Source organism: Rattus rattus, chromosome 3 (assembly GCF_011064425.1).
Source record: "Rattus rattus isolate New Zealand chromosome 3, Rrattus_CSIRO_v1, whole genome shotgun sequence".
Classification (NCBI taxonomy): domain Eukaryota; kingdom Metazoa; phylum Chordata; class Mammalia; order Rodentia; family Muridae; genus Rattus; species Rattus rattus.
The window spans coordinates 29,403,136-29,425,641 of NC_046156.1; the positions used below are offsets into that span (position 1 = coordinate 29,403,136).

The 22,506-nt window shown below is 46.2% G+C and overlaps 1 protein-coding gene across 1 annotated transcript; it reads right to left on the reverse strand.

Moving 5' to 3' along the window:
• Positions 1-6,289: 6,289 nt before the first annotated feature.
• Pla2g12a (phospholipase A2 group XIIA) lies at positions 6,290-21,993 on the reverse strand. The gene is made up of 4 exons (XM_032897338.1): positions 21,645-21,993; positions 12,229-12,305; positions 10,790-10,955; positions 6,290-7,224 (listed from the first exon to the last, which is right to left on the reverse strand). Exons 1-4 carry the CDS (start codon positions 21,859-21,861, stop codon positions 7,106-7,108), a joined length of 579 nt encoding a protein of 192 aa, XP_032753229.1. The 5' UTR covers positions 21,862-21,993; the 3' UTR covers positions 6,290-7,105.
• Between the last annotated feature and the right edge of the window lie 513 nt (positions 21,994-22,506).

Sequence of the window (22,506 nt, forward strand, 5' to 3'; positions counted from 1 at the left end):
CCACCCTGCTCCGTCCCGCGCCCCAGGCTCGCACCTGTGCCCCGCACTTACCTGCCCACGAGCTCCGGGTGTCCGCGCTCGCCCTGAGGCCTCCGCTCTCCAGGTCCCGTTTCCTGCTAGCCCCACCCCGCCTCCTGACCCGCCCCAGGATCCGCCTCTGCCTCCCCCGGCAGCAGGGCCCTTTGTCACCCAGGCAACGCCAGGACGCCACTGTGGCTTCCTCAAGCACAGCAGCATAGGCTGTGTGTATGTGTGAGCACTGCCGGAGGGGAGCACTCAAGTATCGCCGTCCCTGAAAGACATTCGCTCTGAGCCACTTCATCTAGTGCTCAGTTTAGTGTAGAGAGCTTACTCTACAGTCCGTTACTTTAGCGGGTTTATTTCTCATGTTTTTTCCCCACCCTCCTCTCTCCTCCCTCCTTCCTTTCCTGAGTCTCCTGTAGCTGAGGTCATGACCTTGATCCTCCTGCCTCCACACTCAGTGCTGTGATAACTGTCTTGTGCTACCACACCCTGGACTCTTGCACACCAGCCAAGCGCTCTACCAATTCCTGGATGTTTAGGTCTGACTTACAAAAGTAGAGGTAACTTGGCAGTACATACAGAAATTCCAAGAACAATGATGACCTGTAGGTGATGATCTGTAGGTGATGGTGACCATGGCTTTCCCTGTGTCATATTGTGCCTACTGTGCGCCACCTTGTCATTTAAAAATTAAGCAACTACAGATGATAGAAAACATGTTAAGGTTTTACCAGTTAGCTGAAGTTTCTTTTATTATAATATTTAATTATGTGTGTATGTGTAGGAAGTGTGTGTGTGCATGTGTGAATATAAGGGAGAGTTCTTTAACAGGACAGGGCGGGCTCACACATGTATAGTCTCATGGCTGCTGACGGCAGGCTTTGGGCATCTACAGATATCTTTGCAGACCCTTCTGTCCTTCTCTAGTCTCAAAGTCACCATTTCCATTAAAACAAAATAGTGAAAAGTCTTTCGGATGACAGTCTACTGCGTCTTGCTAGTTTACCGAATAAACCTTTTTCCTTGCCCTGAAAACCTGTCTGAAATTCATTGGGCCCCTTTTCATGGCAAGTAAAGAGGGTTGGGCTTGGTAATACTCAGTTGTCTTAATAATAATTTTCTGTCATTACAACATGGCATATCAAGCTCTTCCTCCAGTGGTGGCGGTGACAAGAGCTAACTAACCCTCACTCAGACCGACTCAGAACCGAGCTTTTCAGGGGGAAGCTCGGGAAAAATAGGTGAGTTGTACTCCCTTGTTCAGTGAAAGCAGGTGTGGCCGATTTTTATTTATTTATTGTTTATTTATGTCTCATCATTCCCAGCCCAGCTGCTTGCACCTAGCAGAGTGATAGTGTCACTCATCTCAACCTCTGTTCTCAGGACCCTCCTGGTCTGAATGGCTTGTCTGACTCTCGAGACCGCCTTGGCTTTGGATATGACTGTCATCATTCATCTGAGTCCTATATTTCACTCTATGGAGCAGGACCCCGGCTGGCCAGCCTTCCACTTATTTGAAAGGAGCAGATAAAAGGGTTGTTTCTCGCTACATACCTTCGCATCTCAAGACATTGCATTACTTTTTCACCCTTTGATACGTGATCTTCCTATATAACTCACACTGGCCTTGAACTTGTGATTGTCCTGCCTCAGCTTCCAAGTACTAGGACTAAAGATAGGCACAATCACACCTGCCCATACTATTGTTTTACTTAAACACACACACACACACACACACATCACACAAATATACACCCCACACACCACCACCACGCACACATGCATACATATACACACACACATATACCTACACATACCACACACATATACAAACACTCACCTGTGAATGTATTTGCACACATGTTTACATGTGTCCATAGAATCCATGCACACACATACACACACTACACACATACACACACACACATAAAAACCCATATACCACACACACACATACACCTACACACACCACACATACACATACACACAAACATACATGCATGTACACCCCCACACACCATCCACCACACACACATGCATACAAACACACACCATATACGTGTATTTGTGCACACGTCTACCCGTGTCCATAGAACCCTGGCGAGCAGGGTCCTGAGCAGGAGTTAGAGGTGGCTGTGAGCTGCCTCACCAAAGCCTCTGAAAGAGCAGCAGGCTCTTTAACGTCTGAGCCATCACTCCAGACTCCATTGCTTTTACAGTCTACATAATTAAAGGGATTTCATTGTTTTGTGATTTTAATTTTAATTATTTATTTTGAGGTAGGGTCTCCCTTTGTAGCCCCATCTGGCCTCCAATCCATTATCCTGCCTCAGCCTCCAGAGTGCTGGAGGTATAGAGTGCATATCTAACTGTAATTCCGGATTCTGAGGTGGCATTTCATCTAACTTAACATTCAATACATTTTGTAGGGGTCGCAGCCCATTCCTATAACAAATGCCTTAGATAAATCAACCTCAAAGAGAAAAACGTTTACAAAAGAAAGCTCAGCTTTAGAGGTGTCCGTCTCTGTGGTGGTTTGAATAGGCACGCCCCCACTCCCACCCCTACCCCTACCCCTATTTGAAAGCTTAGCCCAAGGGAGCAGCTCCACTGGGAGGTGTGGCCTTGTGGAAGTAGGTGTGGCTTTGTCGGAAGAAGAGTTGTTACCCTGGGAGCTTAGAGGTCTCAGGTGCTCAAGTTACAACCAGTACAACCAGTGTGACACAAAGCCTCCTTTGCTTCCTGCAGATCAAGATACAGAAGTCTCCTCCCTTTCCAGAACCACATCTGCCTGCAGGCTGCCAAGCTTCCTGCCTGGACAATAATGGACTAAACCTTTGACGACTGTAAGGCAGCCCCAACTAAATGCATTCTTTATAACAGTTGCTGTGATAGCTGGGTGTGGTAGCCCACGTCTTTAATCCCAGCAGAGGCAGGCAGATCTTTGTGAGTTCAAGGCCAGCTTGGTTTACAAAGCAAGCCCAGGATAGCTGGAGAAACCCAGAGAAACCCTGTTTTGAAAAACATACGAACAAGAAAAGAGTTGCTGTGGTCATGTGTCTCTTCACAGCAATAGAACCCAAACTAAGTCAATTGGGTGGCCCATTGCTCTGGGGACTGAGGCAAAACAGCCCGGCCCGGCATGAGCATGTAACAGAGGAGACTGCTCACCTCATAGCAAGCAAAAGGCAGACAGGGTGGGAGAGTAGCCCTAGTGTCCTCTTCAAGTCCATGATCTTTGATAATGGCCTGGATTGGGGGCCAAAGCCCTCAGTACCTTTGGGGACATTACAGATCCAAAGCAGAGGCAGGCCTGGGGTATAGTGCTAAAGGCTTCAGAGTGACTCACTTCCCCCAGTTCTAGCCCCACCCTCTAAAGATTCCGCAACCGCAAACAGCACCACCAGCTGCTGACCAAGAGCTCAAAGAGTAGTCTGTGTTATCCATCCAAGCTGCAGCAACGTATTTACGAGAAAGACAGATGCAGCATTTTAGACTTTGAAAGCAAGCACTCTCAACAGTAAGCCGCTGAGGTCCACCTCCTTGAATCTGGCACACTCCTGCCAGACAGTCACTAGTTGGAACCCTAGCAAGCTCCCTCCCCTGTGATTGGAAGGAAGAAGACAAAAAAAAGCAAAACCAGTAAGCCACACCAGATATAACAGAGACCAAAAGTTGGCTGACAGCATGGACTGGCTACATGTCTCTTTTATGGAATTTACTATTTCAAAGGCTTAGCTTGTCACCTATGCTACGAATGAAACACAGGGGATATATTCTAAATAATTTGAAAATCATACTTTAATCAATTTTCAGTGTTAACTCTGCCAACCCTTTAATTTGTTTTCCTTATAGAAATCACATAAATGCAAAATTTCTAGGATTCTGACTCATCTGGGACAGTTGGATCCAGCCTGTCCCCCACATGCTGGTACTGTTAACTGTCGAAGGTGGTGTCTTGTCCTCTGCCCCTCCCTGTCTCTCCCCTGAGCCCCCTCTCTACCTTAGTCTTCTCATCAGGGCCAGTCCCAGTGGGCCGTGAGCAGGGATAAAAATCCCTTCCTCCTTTGATTGTTCTCAGAACTCTGTCACAGGGAGGGAAACCTGAGGGGCAATGAAGTAAAGTTGTCAACAAGGTTCTGAAAGACGCTGCAGATATGAAATAAAGAAATCTAGAGGCTGGAGAGATGGCTCAGTGGTTAAGAGCACTGGATAATCTAGAAGATCCCAAGTTCAATTCCCAACACCCGTGTTACCACTCACCATCAGCTCTAGCTCCAGTTCCAGGGACTCTGCTGTCCTCTTCTGTCCTCTGCAGACTCCGGGCACACACATGGTGTGGACAGCCACGGAGACCAAACACACATACACACACATGAATGAATGAATGAATGAATGAATGAATGAATGAATGAATTTTTAAAAAGAAAAGAAAGAAGTAGTCGAAAATCACTAAGAACAGAATCACGTAGCTAGCACACGAAAGTGAGGCTGACTTTTACATCTCACACTCGGCACAAATGCCTGAGGTACCTATGTAACATGCCAAAGCACACCTGGCCACCGGGTTCTCCCATCATCCTCTAGTCCCTACCTGTTACAGAGAATGGCTGGCATACCCCAAACCCTAGCCTAAACTTCTCTAGCCCAGGGGCTGGACTGCGTTTCCCTATATAATCCAGCCAGTTTGGCTACCTGGCCCTTTCACCTACCCTCGACTCTTCTGGGTGTCCCCTCTCCTGCTTCTCCCTTGGCCTGACTGGGAGTTAGGTTTACTCTGGACTGTCCCACAGATATCTACAATAACCCTCCTCCTCCCCACACCTTGGCACCGTCCTGTCCCTCCTTTTTGTTCATTTCAGTCACTGATAGAGGTTTATTGTATCTATTACTTCCAAATTTTTATTGAAAACAAATGTTCAGATTTACTTTATGTGCAGCAGAGTCTGTACCACTTGCACTGCCTAGTGCTTACAGAGTCAGAGGGCTGTCCCCTGGACTGGAGTTTATAGATGCGTGTGGTGCTGGCAACAACCGGGGTCTCATCCGTCAGACCCTTCTGGGTCCCCTGCAGGGTTAGACCCCTGCTGAGCCCTGCGGATGCATGTGGAAGCCTTTTGTTCCTAACGGAGGAGCAGTCTGGCCTGGTACCACCTGGGCGACAGTCAGGTCAATTCTTCCGGTCTCTGGTCTTCCCAGTCTTTTGTCTTTGAGATTTAGGCTGGTCTTCCAGGATTTCTCCCTAGTTAATTCAGGGCACGTAGTAGTCGGTCTTTTGTTGCGAAGTCTCGAGCCAGGGTTTCCCACTGTGCTTCCCAGACCTTTTCTACCTGGTCAACTTGGGATATATAAGTGTGAATAAAGCTACAGGAGCCCCTTCCTTTTCTTGCTTAACAGGAATAACTGTGTGTGTGTGTGTGTGTGTGTGTGTGTGTGTGTGTGTGTGTGTCTGTGTGTGTGTGTTTCTTTAATCCCGCAGGCTTTCGCCCGATTCTCGGTGCCATGTCGGTGCTGGCATCGACACTCTGCAAGATTAGTGAGTGCTCCTAATTGCTGAGCCAATATATATATATATGTCTGTGTGTGTGTGTGTGTGTGTGTGTATGTATGTTATGTATGTAACTTTTGAACAATGTAATGCAGTATGTGTAGAAAGGTTGTGTGTGTGTGTGTGTGTGTGTGTGTGTGTGTGTTTTGCCTGTTTCATTCCCCTCTGGAAAGCATCAATTAAGGGTCCATGCATCTTTACCAGAGTCTAATTTGCTCACTCTTGTGCTTGTCTATTCTAGACGCGCATGTTATTAGGGTGGCTGCCTTCCTCTCACCTTCGAGTTGGATGCAGTGATTCATGGCCAGGAACACAGCCCTTTCCTCAGACTGCGCTTGCTTCTGCCCAGAGCCATCTGTCTGACTTACAGAGACTCTCACCTTTTCGTCTTTTCTGACACCCCGGGAGGCTTACCTTGTATTTCTAGCTATGTGTTACTCCAAAGATAAGCATAGCTTAGTGTCTGGGGTAGGGAAAACCAGCAGTCAGTGGCTAATATAGCTGAATACTCTGAGGCCATTAAAACATTTCCAGTAGTCAACATTTTAAGAGACTGCCATGGTTTTCTGGGATTGGTTTTCACACTTGTTATAACTTCTCGGAGTAAGTGAGAGATGCACAAAAGATGGTTCTTTCTACCTCACCTTTCGTATCTTCTTTGATTCTACCGTTAAAGACTTGAAAGCACTCTCAGAGATAATCAAGAAGAAAACATTATTACCAAGAATAGCTTTTATTAAGACCTCCATTAGAAAACGTCAGACTTTTAACAATACTCCGGAATAGAGGATGAGGAACGGGGAATAACCACGAACTCAGCAGCGTGTAGTGCATGGATTTGGCTCATTAAACCCGTCATTCCTAGAATTCATAGCAAAAGACGGCGTTTGCTACGAGTGGTGGGTGAAACAGGAGTGCTGTGTTTCTGGATACTGTGCACATCACAATACTCTCAGATGTCCTGGGTGGCCTCTGAGGAAAAGCATCAACCAGTGATTCCAACTGTACAAGAGACGCGCACTTGGAAACCTTGTGATTGTGAGAAACATTTATACCTGTCTTAGTGGGATCCAGAGAAACAACACGTTATGTATAATTAAAATGGAGAAATAATAGTTTCTCCTGGTGTAAAGGTACATTTGGAATTTCAAAATAAATAATAGTTCTAAGGAAAAGTTGTTCTATTTTTCAAAATAAGATAAGGCTGAAAAGTCCTTACGATGGATTTCACATTTGCTTTCACTTTTATTGTTAAGTACAACTACGAAACCAAGCCACACGGGCTCGGGGCTGTCTGTACAGACAGCAAGGCCCAGGAAGGCTTGCTCACCCCCAGTCTCGGGTATGCCTTCCCCTCTGCCTCTTCCTGGCCCCCACCCTTTTCACTTCGAGGTTTTACCATCAAGACACAGTCTGGTAAGGTCTCAAAGTGACCCGTCACAAAACCAAGGCAGCTTTAGGCTGTGAAAGCATCGGACCTTTGGCAAGAGTTGTCCTCCACTCTCGCCTGCTCACCCGCTGTCAGGGGCTTCTTTACAGATCTGTCTTTTCGTCATAACGACACCAACACGCAGCCCGCTGGCTGTCCAGGTACGGCTTGCAGCCTAAATGGATGACGCTGTCAAAGAGGAGTTCCACTGTCGTCTCGCATGCTGTAGAGTAAAGATGAGGTGTCAGGCATCACTCAGTTCCCAGCTCAGTCCCCTCCTCTATCACCTGCTAGAGCACACGGCCATGCACGGCAGCAGGCAAACAAACATACATGTATCAGGTCAAAGTCAGCCCAGCCCTCACACCTGCAGCACGCCCTGCAGATTCCATTTTAGTCTCATGCCTGTGCATGCGCTCGTGTGCCCGTGCCTGCACGTGCATCTGTGCCTGTGTGTGCGTGTGTGCGTGCGTGTGTATGTGCATGTGGTGTGCATGCTTGGTTTCGACTGTTCAGATCATTTTTTTGTAGACAAATCGTCATTATGAAACACAAATCAGGTCATCAGTGTTAGTTTCCTTTTGGCTGAAAGATGTAATCACAATGAAGATGTCTGACAACCATGGTGCCTTGGTGGCAGGGAGGAATCTGTTACTGCAGAGTGAGGCTGGACCCTCAGTCTGGGCTGGAGACAAAGGCACTGCTGCCAAGCACGAGGCCCTGAATTCAATCCCACGGTGAAGGAGAGAACCACCCCACACAAGCTATGTCCTCTGATCTCTGCACGTGTGATGTGGTATCACACACACACACACACACACACACACACACACACACACACACACACACAACACACAGAGACACACACACACACACATACACACCACAACACACACACACACACACACACACACACACACACACACACACACACAAATGTATTAAAAAATTAAAACAAGTAAAAAAGTTTTGGAAGCCTCAAGGCCTCACTACGACCAGGGGCTTGTAAGAATTGGTCACCTATTATTAAAGATGCTCATACTAAATGGAACCCATTCTCTCTCTTTGACCAATTCTAAAATTGGGCTTTGGGATGGATGCTTATGGGAATCAAAACCTACCAAAACTCCTGGTAGGTTTGTAAAATATTAAGCTATAAAAAGGTCATACTTACTTCTCCCATTCTAAGGAACTTCGGACATACTACAGAACTGAACCAAAAAATTGCTTCCAGCAGCCAAAATAGTTTTTTCAAATATTTACATTAAGGAAGAATCTTATTCTGAAACTCATCCTTTTTAAAGTTCTCCGAAAGGCTGTACCATTACACAGCACAACCGTCTGGAGAACATCCCTTGGCTATACTTCTGTGTCTTTTTTAGGTAAGAAAACAAGAAATCCATCCACCTGCGGCTCAGTTGGCTACTGTAGCCAAAAACATGCTCGTGGGTGTGAGCAGTGAACTCAGGCTCATCTGAGGCAGAGAGCGCCGTCCTGGACAGGTCTTCCTGGGTTTCAGGTCGGAGCTACAGCATGAGACTGTCTAGAGCAGTCAGTGGACAGCACAGGCTTCAGAGTGAGAGCGCCGACTCGAGACAAGTTCCTGCCCTCACTTTCCTTCTCTGACAGATACTGGGAGCCAGTCTAGCACTCGGGGTGTTTGTGGGCACAAAGAGAAGACATGACTACATTATCTAGAGAGTATTTTAAGGAAAGTGCATAAAAAATGTCAGTTGCCTTTCCTGGCTTAACTTTGCCACTAACCTTCTGACTTCAGTGTGCATTCTTTGCTTCATAGAGGAAGAGTCTTATAAATACTCAAGCTGAACAGTGACATATTTCCAGAGACTTCTGTTCAGGCTGATTGGCAGCTGGGACTCTAGTGGCTTGGCTTTTGTGAGTCAGCATCCGCTCTAGGGTGGGACTTTCAGTAGAACTGGTGCTCTATACCCATCATCCATGTCCCTATGAGATGCACCTGTAATTTACTGGCCCTGGATGGAGTCGTTACCACTGCCATTGCTCGTCATGCACCGTAACTGGGGTTACGGGACAAGGGAATCAGGCTGACAGCAGTCTAGGGCTTCTTCCTGGTCACTAACATTTGCAGTGCCGCAAGATGACAGCTTGCTGGGGAACTGTTGTCACTGGCTTTTCTGCTTGCCTATGGCCCTTTGTGTTAATGCCATCCACATGCCATGCAAGATGTGCCCACGGTGCACTGTGGTACACCTGTTATAAGTACAACCAACTACTTTCTGATCAGACTTAAAGCCTGCCACATACAAGGGATCTAATGCTTGGTATTTAAAATAAACGCCTGGGAAATTGCCCACATATGTCTGCTGCTGTTTGCGTCAGTCGTGGAGAAAGGATTATTTTTACAGTGAGTACTGCTTTCTGTTGGGTCTCATAACTGACCAAACACTGAGGATAAATATCTACGGTCATGGCAAAGAGACTCATTGCTCAGAAAAGAATCGGGTGTGTGTACACATGCATACACACACATTCACCTCTTCAAGGCTCAGGGAGTATTAAAACAAAGGAGGAAGAAAGAACAGAAAGAATATAAGAGCTAAAGAAGAGGCGGAGTGTGGGTAGAGAAGCCATGTCCTCTGGACATGACCTGATGTCATCATGGAGAGGCCCCTGTGGTGACCCACAGAATGCCTTGGCATTAGTCATGACCATAAATAAGAAAAACAATGTAGTGTTAGCCAGGGCTGAGGTAACAGGAGAGGGGCTGTTAATGTCCCTCCCTGAGGCTATAGCCACCTCTCCCACGTGCATCCAGCTGTTCTTGCTGCTAAGGATGTAAGTGTACCTCGTGGTGGTTTGAATATGCTTGGCCCAGGGAATGGCAGGATTAGAAGGTGTGGCCTTATTGAAGTGGGTGTGGCCTTGCTGGAGGAAGGGTGTCACTGTGGGGTGGGATTTGAGAGCCTCCTCCTAGCTGCCTGAAAGTCAGTCTTCTCCTGTTTGCCTTTAGAACAAGATGTAGAACTCGTCTCCTCCAGCACCATGTCTGCCTGGACACTACCATGCCTCCTGCCTTGATGATAATGGACTGAACCTCTGAACCTGTAAGCCAGCCCCAGTTAAGTGTTGTCTGTTTTAAGAGTTTCCTTGGCCATGGCGTTTCTTCACAGCGTTGGGAACTAAGCTAACTAAGGCAGGGCTCTAATGAAGCAACCTTCCCAAGTCCTCATCACCCATGCTAGAGTGGAGCCTGAGGTGCCGGAGCTGTTTCTGGGTCATTTGCGCTCCTGTGGGAACCTCAATAACTCACTGGTGTAGAAGCTGGACTTTGATGGGACTGTTTCTTTGGTCTGTTGTTGGTGCTCTATGGAGTATAAACAGACATTTCTTTACACATCCCCAGGAAAAGCCAAACAGCATGTAGCCTCCTGGTCTGGGGTTACAGGCATGAGCCACCAATCCAGCAGATGCACTACACGGTAAAATTCACTGGTGCTACGACTGTCTGTCTATACGAATGTCTATATGAATATCTACGTTCCTTTAGGAATTATCTGTTGAAGTCCTAACCCCCAAGGTAAAGTAATCAGGGTAGGAAGGACTCTGGGAAGTGATTAGGTCATCGCGGGATGGGATAAGCCACATTAGAAACTGTAACTTTCAGACATAGCTCACTGCAGGCAAGCGGAGCAGCTGTGCCAGGCCAGCTAGGGACTGTGAGAAGGCTCTGTGGTGTGCTTCTCTTCCGACCATGTGCTTGCTGCACTACAGGAACTCTCCGAGCCCAGCCCACGGGCCACCCGTACCCTGAACGTTCTGAGAGAGTCCGAGTGTCTTCTGCACGTCTCTGCAGATCTTGGAGAGGCAGGACTGGAACTCCTCGTCGCAGTCGTTCTTGCCTTTCCCACAGGTCTCATAGCACCTGTCGTGCTGGTTGCAGCACTTGGTCAGGGAAGGGATGCCAATGTTCAGCTGTGAGAGGCATTGGAGAGACTGTCGTCAGTCAGATGCAAAGCTTCCGGCATAGGTAACGCATTCAAATGAACTCCACGGACATAAATGACAACTGCTGTAGACAATCCTCAAACCCACGCCTGCCTATAAATGTCTCCTGTGTTAGACTCTCCTCATTCTCCTCACCGACCTCATTCAGCCACACCCACTCCTCTGTTTTGCAACGTTAAAGTTAACTGTCAGTAACTTTCACAACTTTTACCTATCCAAAACACTATGCACAGCTAAGTGACTTTCTTTTTGCTTTATTTACTTATTCCTGTTGGGGGAGTGTGCGTGTGTGTGTGTGCATGCATGCGTGTGACAGCGAGTGCAGCCAGGGGAGGGTGTCTTCCTCTACAGCTGTCTGCCTCACTACCCACTGAGCCTGAAGTCCAGTTTGGCTACACCTATTATCAAGAGAGCTCTGAGGCTCCGCCTGTCTCCATCCCCAACACTAGGGTCACGGACTGACGGACTGACGCACTCAGCCATGCTGGCTTGCATGAAGACATTGGGCATTCAAATGCAAGTGCTCACACCTGCACAAAAGCACTCTTACCCACTGAGCCTTCTCTTTAGCCCCCAAAGCACAGCTCTACAAAGAACAAGCCTAAGGACATTACAACAAATGTCTACAGTTTCCATGATGTTCAGATTTTCAAAGTATTTTGTGATCCTTCCTCCAAATAAATGTACTTTCTGTGAAATGTTGCAGAAAACTCTTAAACGCCTATAATTGAAATGGTGGTTTGTTTTTTAACTTTAAGTATTCCCATTTCCCAGAGATAGCATTACTTTGAATCTATCACTTAGCTGTAGTTGTTTTAATTAATTACACGACCTGGTGGCAGGAGCTGTTTTTATAACCTCCCTCCTCTGTGGCGCCCGGCTTGTCCCGCCTACGCTGCGATCTCCACACTGTGCCTCGCTCAGCCCTTCTTTATCCAGAAAACAAGCTGCGTGCACCTTTGTCCTCCCTAACAGTATTATTCTGTACTTTAAAATTTCAAGTTATACTTGTGAAAATTAGAAAATATCATTTACGTGATGTTTATACAGGACAAAATTAAATCAATATTTTAAACCCATTTAATATCGTTTAGTTGTTAAATGTGTTTTATCAGAAAACAATAATAAACACAATAATTATAATAAAGTTATTTGTGAGCCTGAGGAAACATTTAAGTCTCACATTACTAAAACATTAAACTAACAGTCACAAAGCTTATGAAAGGAAAAAACTTCTTACATGAACACCAAACAATGGAGAGCCACATCCATTTGGTGGTGATGGTTTATATCCATAGCGTGGGGCAGGCTTCGATCCTATAAAAAGTACAAATGATGTCATATTTAGTTTTAAAAAACGAAAGAAATAAAATCATATATGTAAAGGTATACAATGTGCTTTACTAGCCCTGAAGACGTTTACTATTTAGCCGCACAAAACATAAAGAACGATGTGTTTATTTTGATGAATACTAGCATGCTTGACCATGGAATTATCTTTAGTTCCTGAAGAATGCGGTCATATGCAAATGTGCACACACACACACAGCGGGAAGCATTCCTGTAGGTCGTCACCGTCAGCACACACTGTCAAAACATGCCAGAGCTGATCCTGGGCCCCAGAAGGTTTCAAAGGTGCACGCGATACTGTACCACACCTATGGAAGAGCGACACTGTCTTCCTGCACATCCAATGGTTGAGAATCGTAGCTGAAAACCTGCTAGATAGGCGCTGTCTCTTTCCCTTGGGCAAATGTCCCATTGCACAAAAAGCCCAGTAACCATCGACTAGAAGGTGTCTAGCTAAGGCCTAATCTAAGAATGACTATGCGTGGCTATGCAATGGCAATCTAATACTTTCAGTACACTGCAGGGCATGATGGGACCATAGATTCTGCCTCCCATTCCCTGAAGCGACTCTTTCATGAAAGTGGCTAATAAATTCTATTCATAGTCTATTCATGGCATTGTGTGAGAGTAACCCAGGCAGAATAGCATTCACATCTCGGCAAGGCTTTTCCTGGTGATATTTCTGACTGGTGTGGTTTCTAACACACCACGCCATTGATCTGCCTACTTCATTGACTGTTTGGGTCTCCATACTGAAGTGTAAACTGAGGCAGGCCTTTCTCTGTTGTACATGCCCCGTGCCTAGCATAGCTCTACATGTAGTTACATTTCCAATGAAGGCTGTTGACAAATGGTCAGATCAATGGGCACTGGGCAGACGTACAAGGTTAATCCCTATGACGTCTGTCACATTTGTTATAAGTAAACACTATCGCTGTTTACTCTTCAGTCTTTTGAGTTTCCTGGGTCTTCATTTACTGGCCTCTACACTGACCATTTCTAGCTTGTTTAAAATGTGGCAGCCAGGGGCCATCAAGATGGCTTAGCTGGTGAAGTATCTGTTACCAAGTTTAACTACCTGAGTTCAACCCCACCGCAATCCACATGATAAAGAGAACCGGTTCCCACAAGTTGTCCTCTTGACTTCCATACACACACCACGGGATGAATATGCCCATACACACACATCATACACACATGAATAAATAAACTGTAGAACTTAATCATTATATGTGATGATTGAGGTGACAGAACATTCATTTTAACACAGCCTCATGGAAGCTGTATCTCAGGGCTGAACCATCAAATGGAAGCAAAAAACAAAAAAAAGAAGTACTTCCTAAAACTGAGCTTTTAATTGAGCTCCTAGCTGGGCATGGTGATGCAGACCTTTAATCTCAGCACACAGGTGCCAGAGGCAGACAGATCTGAGTTCAATGCTAGCCTCATCTACATAGTGCATTCCAGGACAGTCAGGCCTACATACAAAGACCCTGTCTCTAATTAATTAATTAAAATAAAATTCAAAATATAAACAAATAAATGGGGATTGGGGATTCAGCTCAGTGGTAGAGCGTTTGCCTAGCAAGCGCAAGGCCCTGGGTTCGGTCCCCAGCTCCGAAAAAAAGAAAAAAAAAAAAAAAACAAAAAAACAAATAAATGCCCACTTGTATAACTTCAGCATTTCTGTTTCTAGACCTGTACTTTGATGGGTTTACCTCTCCATCCGCCATTGTTTCATAGGCTGTGCACCTAGCGCTACCTGCCCAGTATGACCTGGAGTCATAAACTTGAGCCACAGATATTAATCTGAACCGAGGCCAGCAGCCCCTTGCTGTAGATGAGCCCCCTCTAGCAGCAGTTATGATGTTAACCCAGCCCTTTGGGAGGCCACTCAGCCAGTTGTGACATGCTTAAGTGAAGTGTTAGCTAGTTTACTGTTCCCACAGGACTATCATGACAACTACACATTTTTATCTATGGTTTAAAGCCCTGCACTGGGGGGATTGACTGAACTCAGACCCTTGCAAATGTGAGGCCAAAATTGTAGCCCTAGGCTACCCCTCCGGCCCAGGCTGTTTCCTGTTGCTATCATCACAAGGGCCAAGGTAGTTTTTTAAAGGAGATTTATTTTGGCTCATACTTTGGATCCAAAGTCCAAGAGTTGCATCTGGCTGTGGCTTTCTCGATGGCTTCATTCTCTCAAAGATCAAAGCATCACGTGAGTAGAGACCAGAGTGAGAGAAAGCTGCCAAACAGGCTTTACTGCACACTCAGTCACAAGACAACCCTATTGATCCATGAAGTAGACACAGATCAGACATGATCAATTTATGAGGGCAGAGTCCTCTGTACCTCTTAGTACTGCATCTTTTAATGGAGAAGACATTTCGGTTTTGGAGGAAACAAACCATACTCAAACCAGAGAAGGACAAAAGGCTGAGCTGGCAGAGTGTTCCTGGGAAGCGCACTCAGTTCCTTGTGCACCAATACAAAGCTTCTCTTGAGCAGGCTTTAACAGCGAGTGGTTTCAAATGCTCACAGACCTCTAGTGCAGAGGTTCGCAACCTCTGGGTCTCGAATCCTTTGGGGTTGACTGGTGCAGGGGCTACATATCAGATATTTTTCACATATTATGATTCATAACTGGCAAAATTACAAAAAAATTATGGTTGGGTGGGTCATCACAACATGAAGAACTGTATTAAAGGTCACAGCATTATAAAGGTCAAGAACCACTGCTCTAGAAATATACATAAATCAGCGAACCAGACTCTTAATAATCATTTAAAAAAGCACCTCAAATATATTATAGTGTGTTCAAATCTGGAAAGAGGGTATTTACTATATATAGTTTTTCAGGTTAACAACTGTTTTAAACTCAGAAGCACATCACCTAAAAACCTGTCAGGAAGCTGATGGAAAACAGGCTTATTATTTAAAAATGACAGCTTGCCTATGTTTCTACTAGCTCAGATGACAGGTACATCCCCCTTCCCACCCACACGTCTACAGACTTCAGGTGACATTCACGTCCAAATGTTATCACCCTCAGACAGTTGATACAAGCAAGGAGGTGTAGGCTTCTAACCACTGCTTATCTGTCTGTCTGGTTTTCTTTTTTTAAACTAGGAATGCATTTCCTTTCCTGTTCATACAATGGATTCCATCTTTCCTTCCCTCTGTACCTGATCTAAAGTGTCTTCATCTCCACGCTGTAGAAACACTCCCTGACACCTCGATGGCTGCAGGGACAGTGACACAACACAGGCTATAGAAATGCTCCCTGAACCTCGATGGCTGCAGGGACAGTGACACAACACAGCTATAGAAATGCTGATGGCTGCAGCGACAGTGACATAAAGTAGGGACATAAGCATCCACGAACACCCAGACACTTTCTTCATAGGAAATACTGTTAAGCAAGAAAATGACCAGAAGCAAATGAAGTTAGGAAGATACCAAGTACCTATGCCCACCGTGGAGAAGCAGAGGACTGGGGCAGAGACGGTAGAGAAACTCCACGGGTAAAGTGAGAGAGCGAAGGTATAAAGCAGCCATGACAGACGTGCAAGTGCGTCCTGCAGAGGGAGGGTGGTAACACTGAGTAACAAAGATCAACTCAACTGGGCTGAGCTGAGGTGTCAGGCCGGTTAGTACCCAGGGGGAACCTCACCCTTCTTAAAGTGAAAGGGAGGAAGGGTTGGGGGAGGGGCCACATAACCAGAGTATTTCGAGGAGGGGGGGGCTGTGATTGGGATGTAAAAAGAATAAATAAATTAATTAATGGGGAAAAAGACCCATACCTACTTTTTATGAGACCTTGGAAGGAATGCTGAAATAAATGCTGGGAACGGACTCCCTAACATCTGCACTGAAAGGGGCATGCGCTTGTGTATTTTGTTAGTTTGGGGTTTCTTTAGAACAACCAACCTACGACTCTTCTCTCAAACAGCATCCAAGCTCACCCATCTAGAAAGAGCATCTCCCCTTCTGTATCCAGCACCAAGGCTGATTGTTTTTCTAATGCTTATGAACCGTACTGACATAACCATGAGAACTGTTTGCCTTCCCTCCCTAGAACATGTCTAGCACACAATGAAGACCCAAGAAATTACCAGATAAGAGAAAAATGAGAAATACTCTGCCAAAATTAAAACGTTCTCTTTCCATAGAATGAGCAAATAAACTTGCCAAAAACCGTAAAAGCAACTATTTGGCTGAAACAGTGCAGGGCTTTAAAGTTCTAAATTCACCTTTATACTGACATATTATCTCAATGCTGGCCCAGCAGGCAAAAGCCCTTACCCTACAAACCTGAAAACCCAAGTTTGGGCCCCAGATCCTGCAGTGAAGGAAGAGAACTACTTCCCAAAAGCTGTCCTCTGACCTAACACACACATGCACATCACAGCATGGCAGCCATGTGTACTTTCTCCCTCTTCCTCTCTCTGCCCCCACTCAGATAAAATACATGCACACACACTCAACAAATGAGATTAAATTTAAGACGGTTATTTAGAATAAACCATATGTAAAGCTGCTTATTAAAATGTTAAAGTTTTAATGTCCAGTGTCCCTTAAAACCGCTTATACCAGTATTTTAAATAATGTCCGTGTTTTGCTTCTCTTTCAGAGGACCCAGGTTTGGCTCCCAGGCCCCATAGAAAGGATCCCAACAGTCAGCTCCAAGGCTGATGCCCTCTTCTGCTCCCTGAGTGCATGATGAATGTGGTGTATGTGCAGGCAAAACACTCACACACATAAAATAAATTCTTAGCCGATTCAGGGGCCAAATTATGTACATTTTTAAAATATTGTTATAAATGGTGTTAAAGAGACTTTCAACATTTCCATATTACCAGCTTTTACAAAGCAAACAGAAGCTCATGCATGGCAGAAACACAATCAGGAGTCAAACCACAGTATCATGATGAACTGTGGCCACGGTACATAAGAACCGCTGACAAAAGTGGGTGACTTCTTAATGTGTTCTTGTCTCCCTATGTAGTCAAAACCTAAGTATTTGCAGGAACTGAGATGTTCTCTTCCCCTGCAACATTAGTTTTTCCGAATTTGATATAAACACTCTCAAACAGACTCAGTCATTTCACCTGGGAGAAAATGCAGCAGGTGAGAATCTCAGAGGATGGTGACAGTGTCACGCGAAGATCTTACCACTGTGTATATAGGGCAAAAATTAGTGGTGATTCCCACTGATATCACTAACTCAACACGAGACTTAAACCATTCATCTCCATGTGGCTCTAAGAATAACTGTTTTCCTTAGTTAGACCAGTGGTTCTCAGCCTTCCTAATGCTGTGACCATTTAAGACAGTTTCTCATATTGTGGTGACCCCCAACCATAAAACTATTTTTGTTGCTACTTCATAACTGTAATTTTGCTGTGTTGTGGACCATAATGTAAATATCTGATATATGACTCTGCAGGGATAGAGACCCACAGGCTGAGACCCATAGACTGAGAACACAGGGCTGTGCGGCCTGCTCCAGGCCAGCCTCTCCCTTTGCACACTTAGAAAGTACACTCAGGTATGAAAGGACAGGACTCCAGTATCCTCTCCTATTACCCCCACTACCACTGCCTTAGTCACGATTACTGCCAAGCCAACAGCAAATTCTTTAGGTCTTTCATTCATGTTATACTTCTCTTATCACGTCAACTCCTGCCAACTCAAGACAAAATCAGTGCCACCTTTTGTCTGGACTCTTTTTTAAAAAATAAGATTTTTTTTTTTTTTTTTTTTTTTTTTTTTTTGGACTGGGGACCGAACCCAGGGCCTTGCGCTTGCTAGGCAAGCGCTCTACCACTGAGCTAAATCCCAACCCCAAGATTTATTTTTTATTTATCTGAGTACACTGTAGCTGTCTTCAGACACATCAGAAGAGGGCATCCCATTACAAATAAATAGGATTGCAGATCCCATTACAGATGGCTTTGAGCCACCAAGTGGTTGCTGGAAATTGAACTCAGGACCTCTAGAAGAGCAGTCAGTGCTCTTAACCACAGAGCCATCTCCCCAGCCCTTGTCCGGATTCTTGCACACGGCAGCCTATTCTGGTTTCCCTACCTCCACTAATGTCTAATTTTCAATACAGCACTTAGATACTCCTGCTAACACATATATGACTAGAGGAATGAACAACTTATTCAAAATTCTAAAAAACATTTTAGAAGCTACTTTCTTCTATTTTTCAATGGAAAACCTTACTCACTTAAAATCCTTTGATGTCAGGGGGAAAGTGAAAGGGTTGGGAAGCTGGCCCAGGTGGGTAACTGTGATGGTTAGGTCACATTAACCTGAGTTCAAATCCCTAGCACCCAGGTAAATGGCTGGACCAACGAGTGTGTGCTTATAACCCCAGTGTTGGGGGCAACAGAGATAAGAAGATCCCAGGAGCTACTGACCAGGCATATCAGTGAGCTTCACTTTCAGAGAAACCCTGTCTTAAGGGAGTTATAGAGAAAGTAAAACAAAAAGTCACTCAACGTTCTCTCTTGGCCTCTACATGTGTACATATGGACCCACCAACCAAACTCCCACATGCTTGCATCCCCTGACAGACAGACAGACAGACAGACACACACACACACACACACACACACACACACACACACACACACACACACACGGTGGCGGGGGGAAGCGCTTAAATGGCACACATAAATTTGTTCCATAAAAACCTCAGATAACTCATTAAGGCCTTTTCCCATCTGAGGAAAGATGAGCCCGAAGGAACAAGTACACAGACACCAAGCTCAGGAAAGGGAGGTCATCCGGAAGCGCACACATTTATTGCCTTCACCGGTTCTCGCCTTACCCAGGAGATTGGTGGCAATAAAAGCGAGTGAAAGGGAGGTTTAAAGCAACCTTTTCCTTGGAACAGTATAGTTCCGAGATGTTCTCAGTGTTAACAACTGCAGCTGGGACCCACAAGCTGTTCCTAAAGCCTGCGCCTTCCAAGTCAGCCTGTCTGTAAATAACAGCTGTCTCTTCACCGCCACAGGCTGAATCCCTCAGTCACACTGACTGGCTCTTCCTGTGAGCCCTGCCCTTAGGAACTGTGTCCTCACTGTTCCCTCCTGAACGTTCTTTCCCTGATTATCACAGAGCACTCCCACTTTCCAATCCTGAGACAACCTCCCCCTCCCGCTCCCCTTCGTCTGTCATGGAACAGCCTACATAAGAGGCAAATGACTCCCAGGACTTTCTAGTACCACTGTGGTAGTCTTTCATTTCTTGTGTTGAGAACATTTCTTGTTCTCGAGTTAGGGGCCACAGCAGACCTGCGGACAGTGAGTCCACAGCTCTCCGGATGCACTGGCTGCTTCTCTGCACCAGAACACAAGCTCCAGGAACAGCGAGGGATCTTATCTGCCACTGCAGAATCCCCCACCTTCCAAAGGCTGACACATGCTCAAGACTAAAGTTTGCATGCGGTCAGGAATTAAGTTAGAATTCATGCCTTAGCAAAGTTACCATTTACTCCCTGTTGTTTTTTATTCTTTGTCACCCACGACATCCCCCTAATACAGTTCATATTGTACAGGAAGAAAATATTCTTCTTGGTGCATACCGGTGGAAGTCTTTAGGCCTAAGTTTTGGAGGCAAAGGGAGATCTCTAGAATCGATTCAATGGATTGTTCTTATATATTAACATGAAGGCAGAGGCTATAGAGACTCATAAGCTGCAGGTGGCAACACAGCTTTACAGGAGAGGTTTTTTGTTTGTTTGTTTGTTTTATTTATTTTATGTCTATGAGTACACTGAGGCTGTCTTCAGACACACCAGAGGAGGGCATCGGATTCCATTACAAATGGTTGTAAGCCACCGTGTGGTTGCTGGGAATTGAATTCAGGAACTCTGGGAGAGCAGTCAGTGCTCTAAACCGCTGAGACATCCGTCCAGACCAAAATTTACTTATATTAAGTTTACCAACTCTGCAATCAGACTAAAGTCCTGAATTTCCCTATTTTTTTCAGCTGGTAGCCTTGGCTAATCTCATAAAAAAAAAAAGCTTGATTTTATAAATTCTATCCTGACATTTTGAATGGCCGAACAGAAGCCTCATCCCCCTCAAAAAAACACAAAAATCAAATGTTAACTAAATAAAGAAAAATAAAACATGAAAACAAAAACAAAAAATCCTCAAATGCTCAAATCGCTGCCTTGAGCGTTGATTTTATTTACCATCCACACTGTCGTAAAGCAAGTTCTCAGATTCAAACAGAATGCTTAAAAACAATGAGAGGAGTAAGCAGAAAAACACCAATACTGACAGGAGGAGGGGCCAGTGATATCCATGGTAAGAAAACTACAAAAAGTTAAAAGCCAGCCTCAGCTACAAACCAAGTTTCATGCCACCGTAGGCTACCTGAGACCCTGTCTCAAAAAAAAAATCAAAGCAAAACAAAACTGCAAGTCTTAATAAACTGTTTTCTAGAAGTTAGGGGAACTCTTTCAAAGCAGTATACCTCCCTCAAAAGCCAAGTGCACTAGAAATCTACACAAAAGCCACAGTGTATTGTACCTAGTTTTGCGGACAAACAAAACAGCATTTAATATCAACTGATGGCTTTTAAATTGTTGTTTGGCTTCCTATGTTTAGCTGGTTTTGTGTGTGTGTGTGTGCGTGCGCGTGCGTGACCGCACGTGCTGAAATAAGTCTGTTCCACTTCCCTCCCCGCTTTTATCGTGCATCAATAAGTTCTTAGGCAACTTCGTGCAGTTGCAGGGAGAGAAGGCGAGAAACTCAGAGGCAAAGGACAAAGCGCGCACTCAGGTGACCTCTCGCATTTGTTCCCAGCTTGCTCAATCCCAGGGACAGCACGCTCCAAGCGCTGCTCATTCTTTCCACACCCGAGGACGCAGTCAATGTCTGTCTGGCACCTGTTCCCCTACCTCCCCTGTCCCGCATTTGTCCCTCCACCTCGCTTCGCTGTACCTGTCCTCGCCTCCTGCACCTTACCTGTCCCCCATCCCCCTGCTCCGCAAGTACCCCCCCCATCAACCTACCCCACACATTTATCCCTCCATCTACGGGCTCCACACTTGTCGCTCTATCCCCTGCCCTACACTTGTCCCTCCATCTTCCTGCATCATACTTGTTCTCATCTACCTGCTCCCACTTGTCGCTCCATCCCCTGCCCCTGTACCAGTCCCTTCATTTCCTTGCTCTATACCTGTCCCCCATCCACTTGCCCGGCACGGATTCTCCCTTCCCCTGCCCCTCACTGTCCCTCCTGCCATCCCTCTCCCACCCCGCGCCTAGTGCGCCTCACCGTCGCTACACTTGTACTGGCAGAGCCCGTCCTCTCCGCCCAGCAGGTCCAGCGCGGCGTTGAGGTACGTGTCTATCTTGTGGATGCCGTTGCGGATGGTCTTGAGGGTGGCCCTCCAGTCGGTGGTCTGGTCCTGTTCCTGGCCGCGCGCGGTGACCAGCAGGAGCAGGAGCAGGAGCGCAGGGCCCCGGGCGGGCGCGGGCCGCGGAGCCACCATCTGCCGGGGCGGCCGGGCTCGGCAGCGGCGCGCGCTCCGCCTCAAGCCCCGGCCTCCTCCGCGCTCGCGAGCTCGCGCCCCGTCACTGAGCTGCGCCGAACGGTGGGCCTGCTCGGACACGCGCGCCGCTCCCAGGGGCGCGTCCTGCACAGTGCGCATGCGCCCGAGCGTGGGAGCCTGGAGAGGGCTGGCGACCTCCTTGCCCACGTGGTCTCCGGAATGCTCGGGTAGCTTTCCTTCCTGCCTCTGTGGAGTCGTAAAAACGCCCTTACCCGTACCCTAGACATAGTCATTGCTTTGGTTCAACACCAAAGTGAGTTTGTTTTGTTTTGTTTTGTTTTGTTTTTTCAAGACTGGGTCTCTGTGTAGCCTTGACTACCCTGGAACTCAACACTGTTGACCAGGCTGGCCTTGAACTCAGGGATCGGCCTACTGGGATTAAAGGCGTGAGCCACCACCTCCCGACTCCTAATGAGATTTATTTCCTTGCTTATTTTTCAAAGCTCTCAGCTTTACCGAGGCACCACAATGAAGAACGACCCCAGTAGCACAACCTCCCTTGGGCTCAGCAGTCCCAGCCTTTTCTGAGCATAACCTGGGGTCCAGTACAGGGGCTTGTTTGAACACGTGACTGCCCGCTTGGCC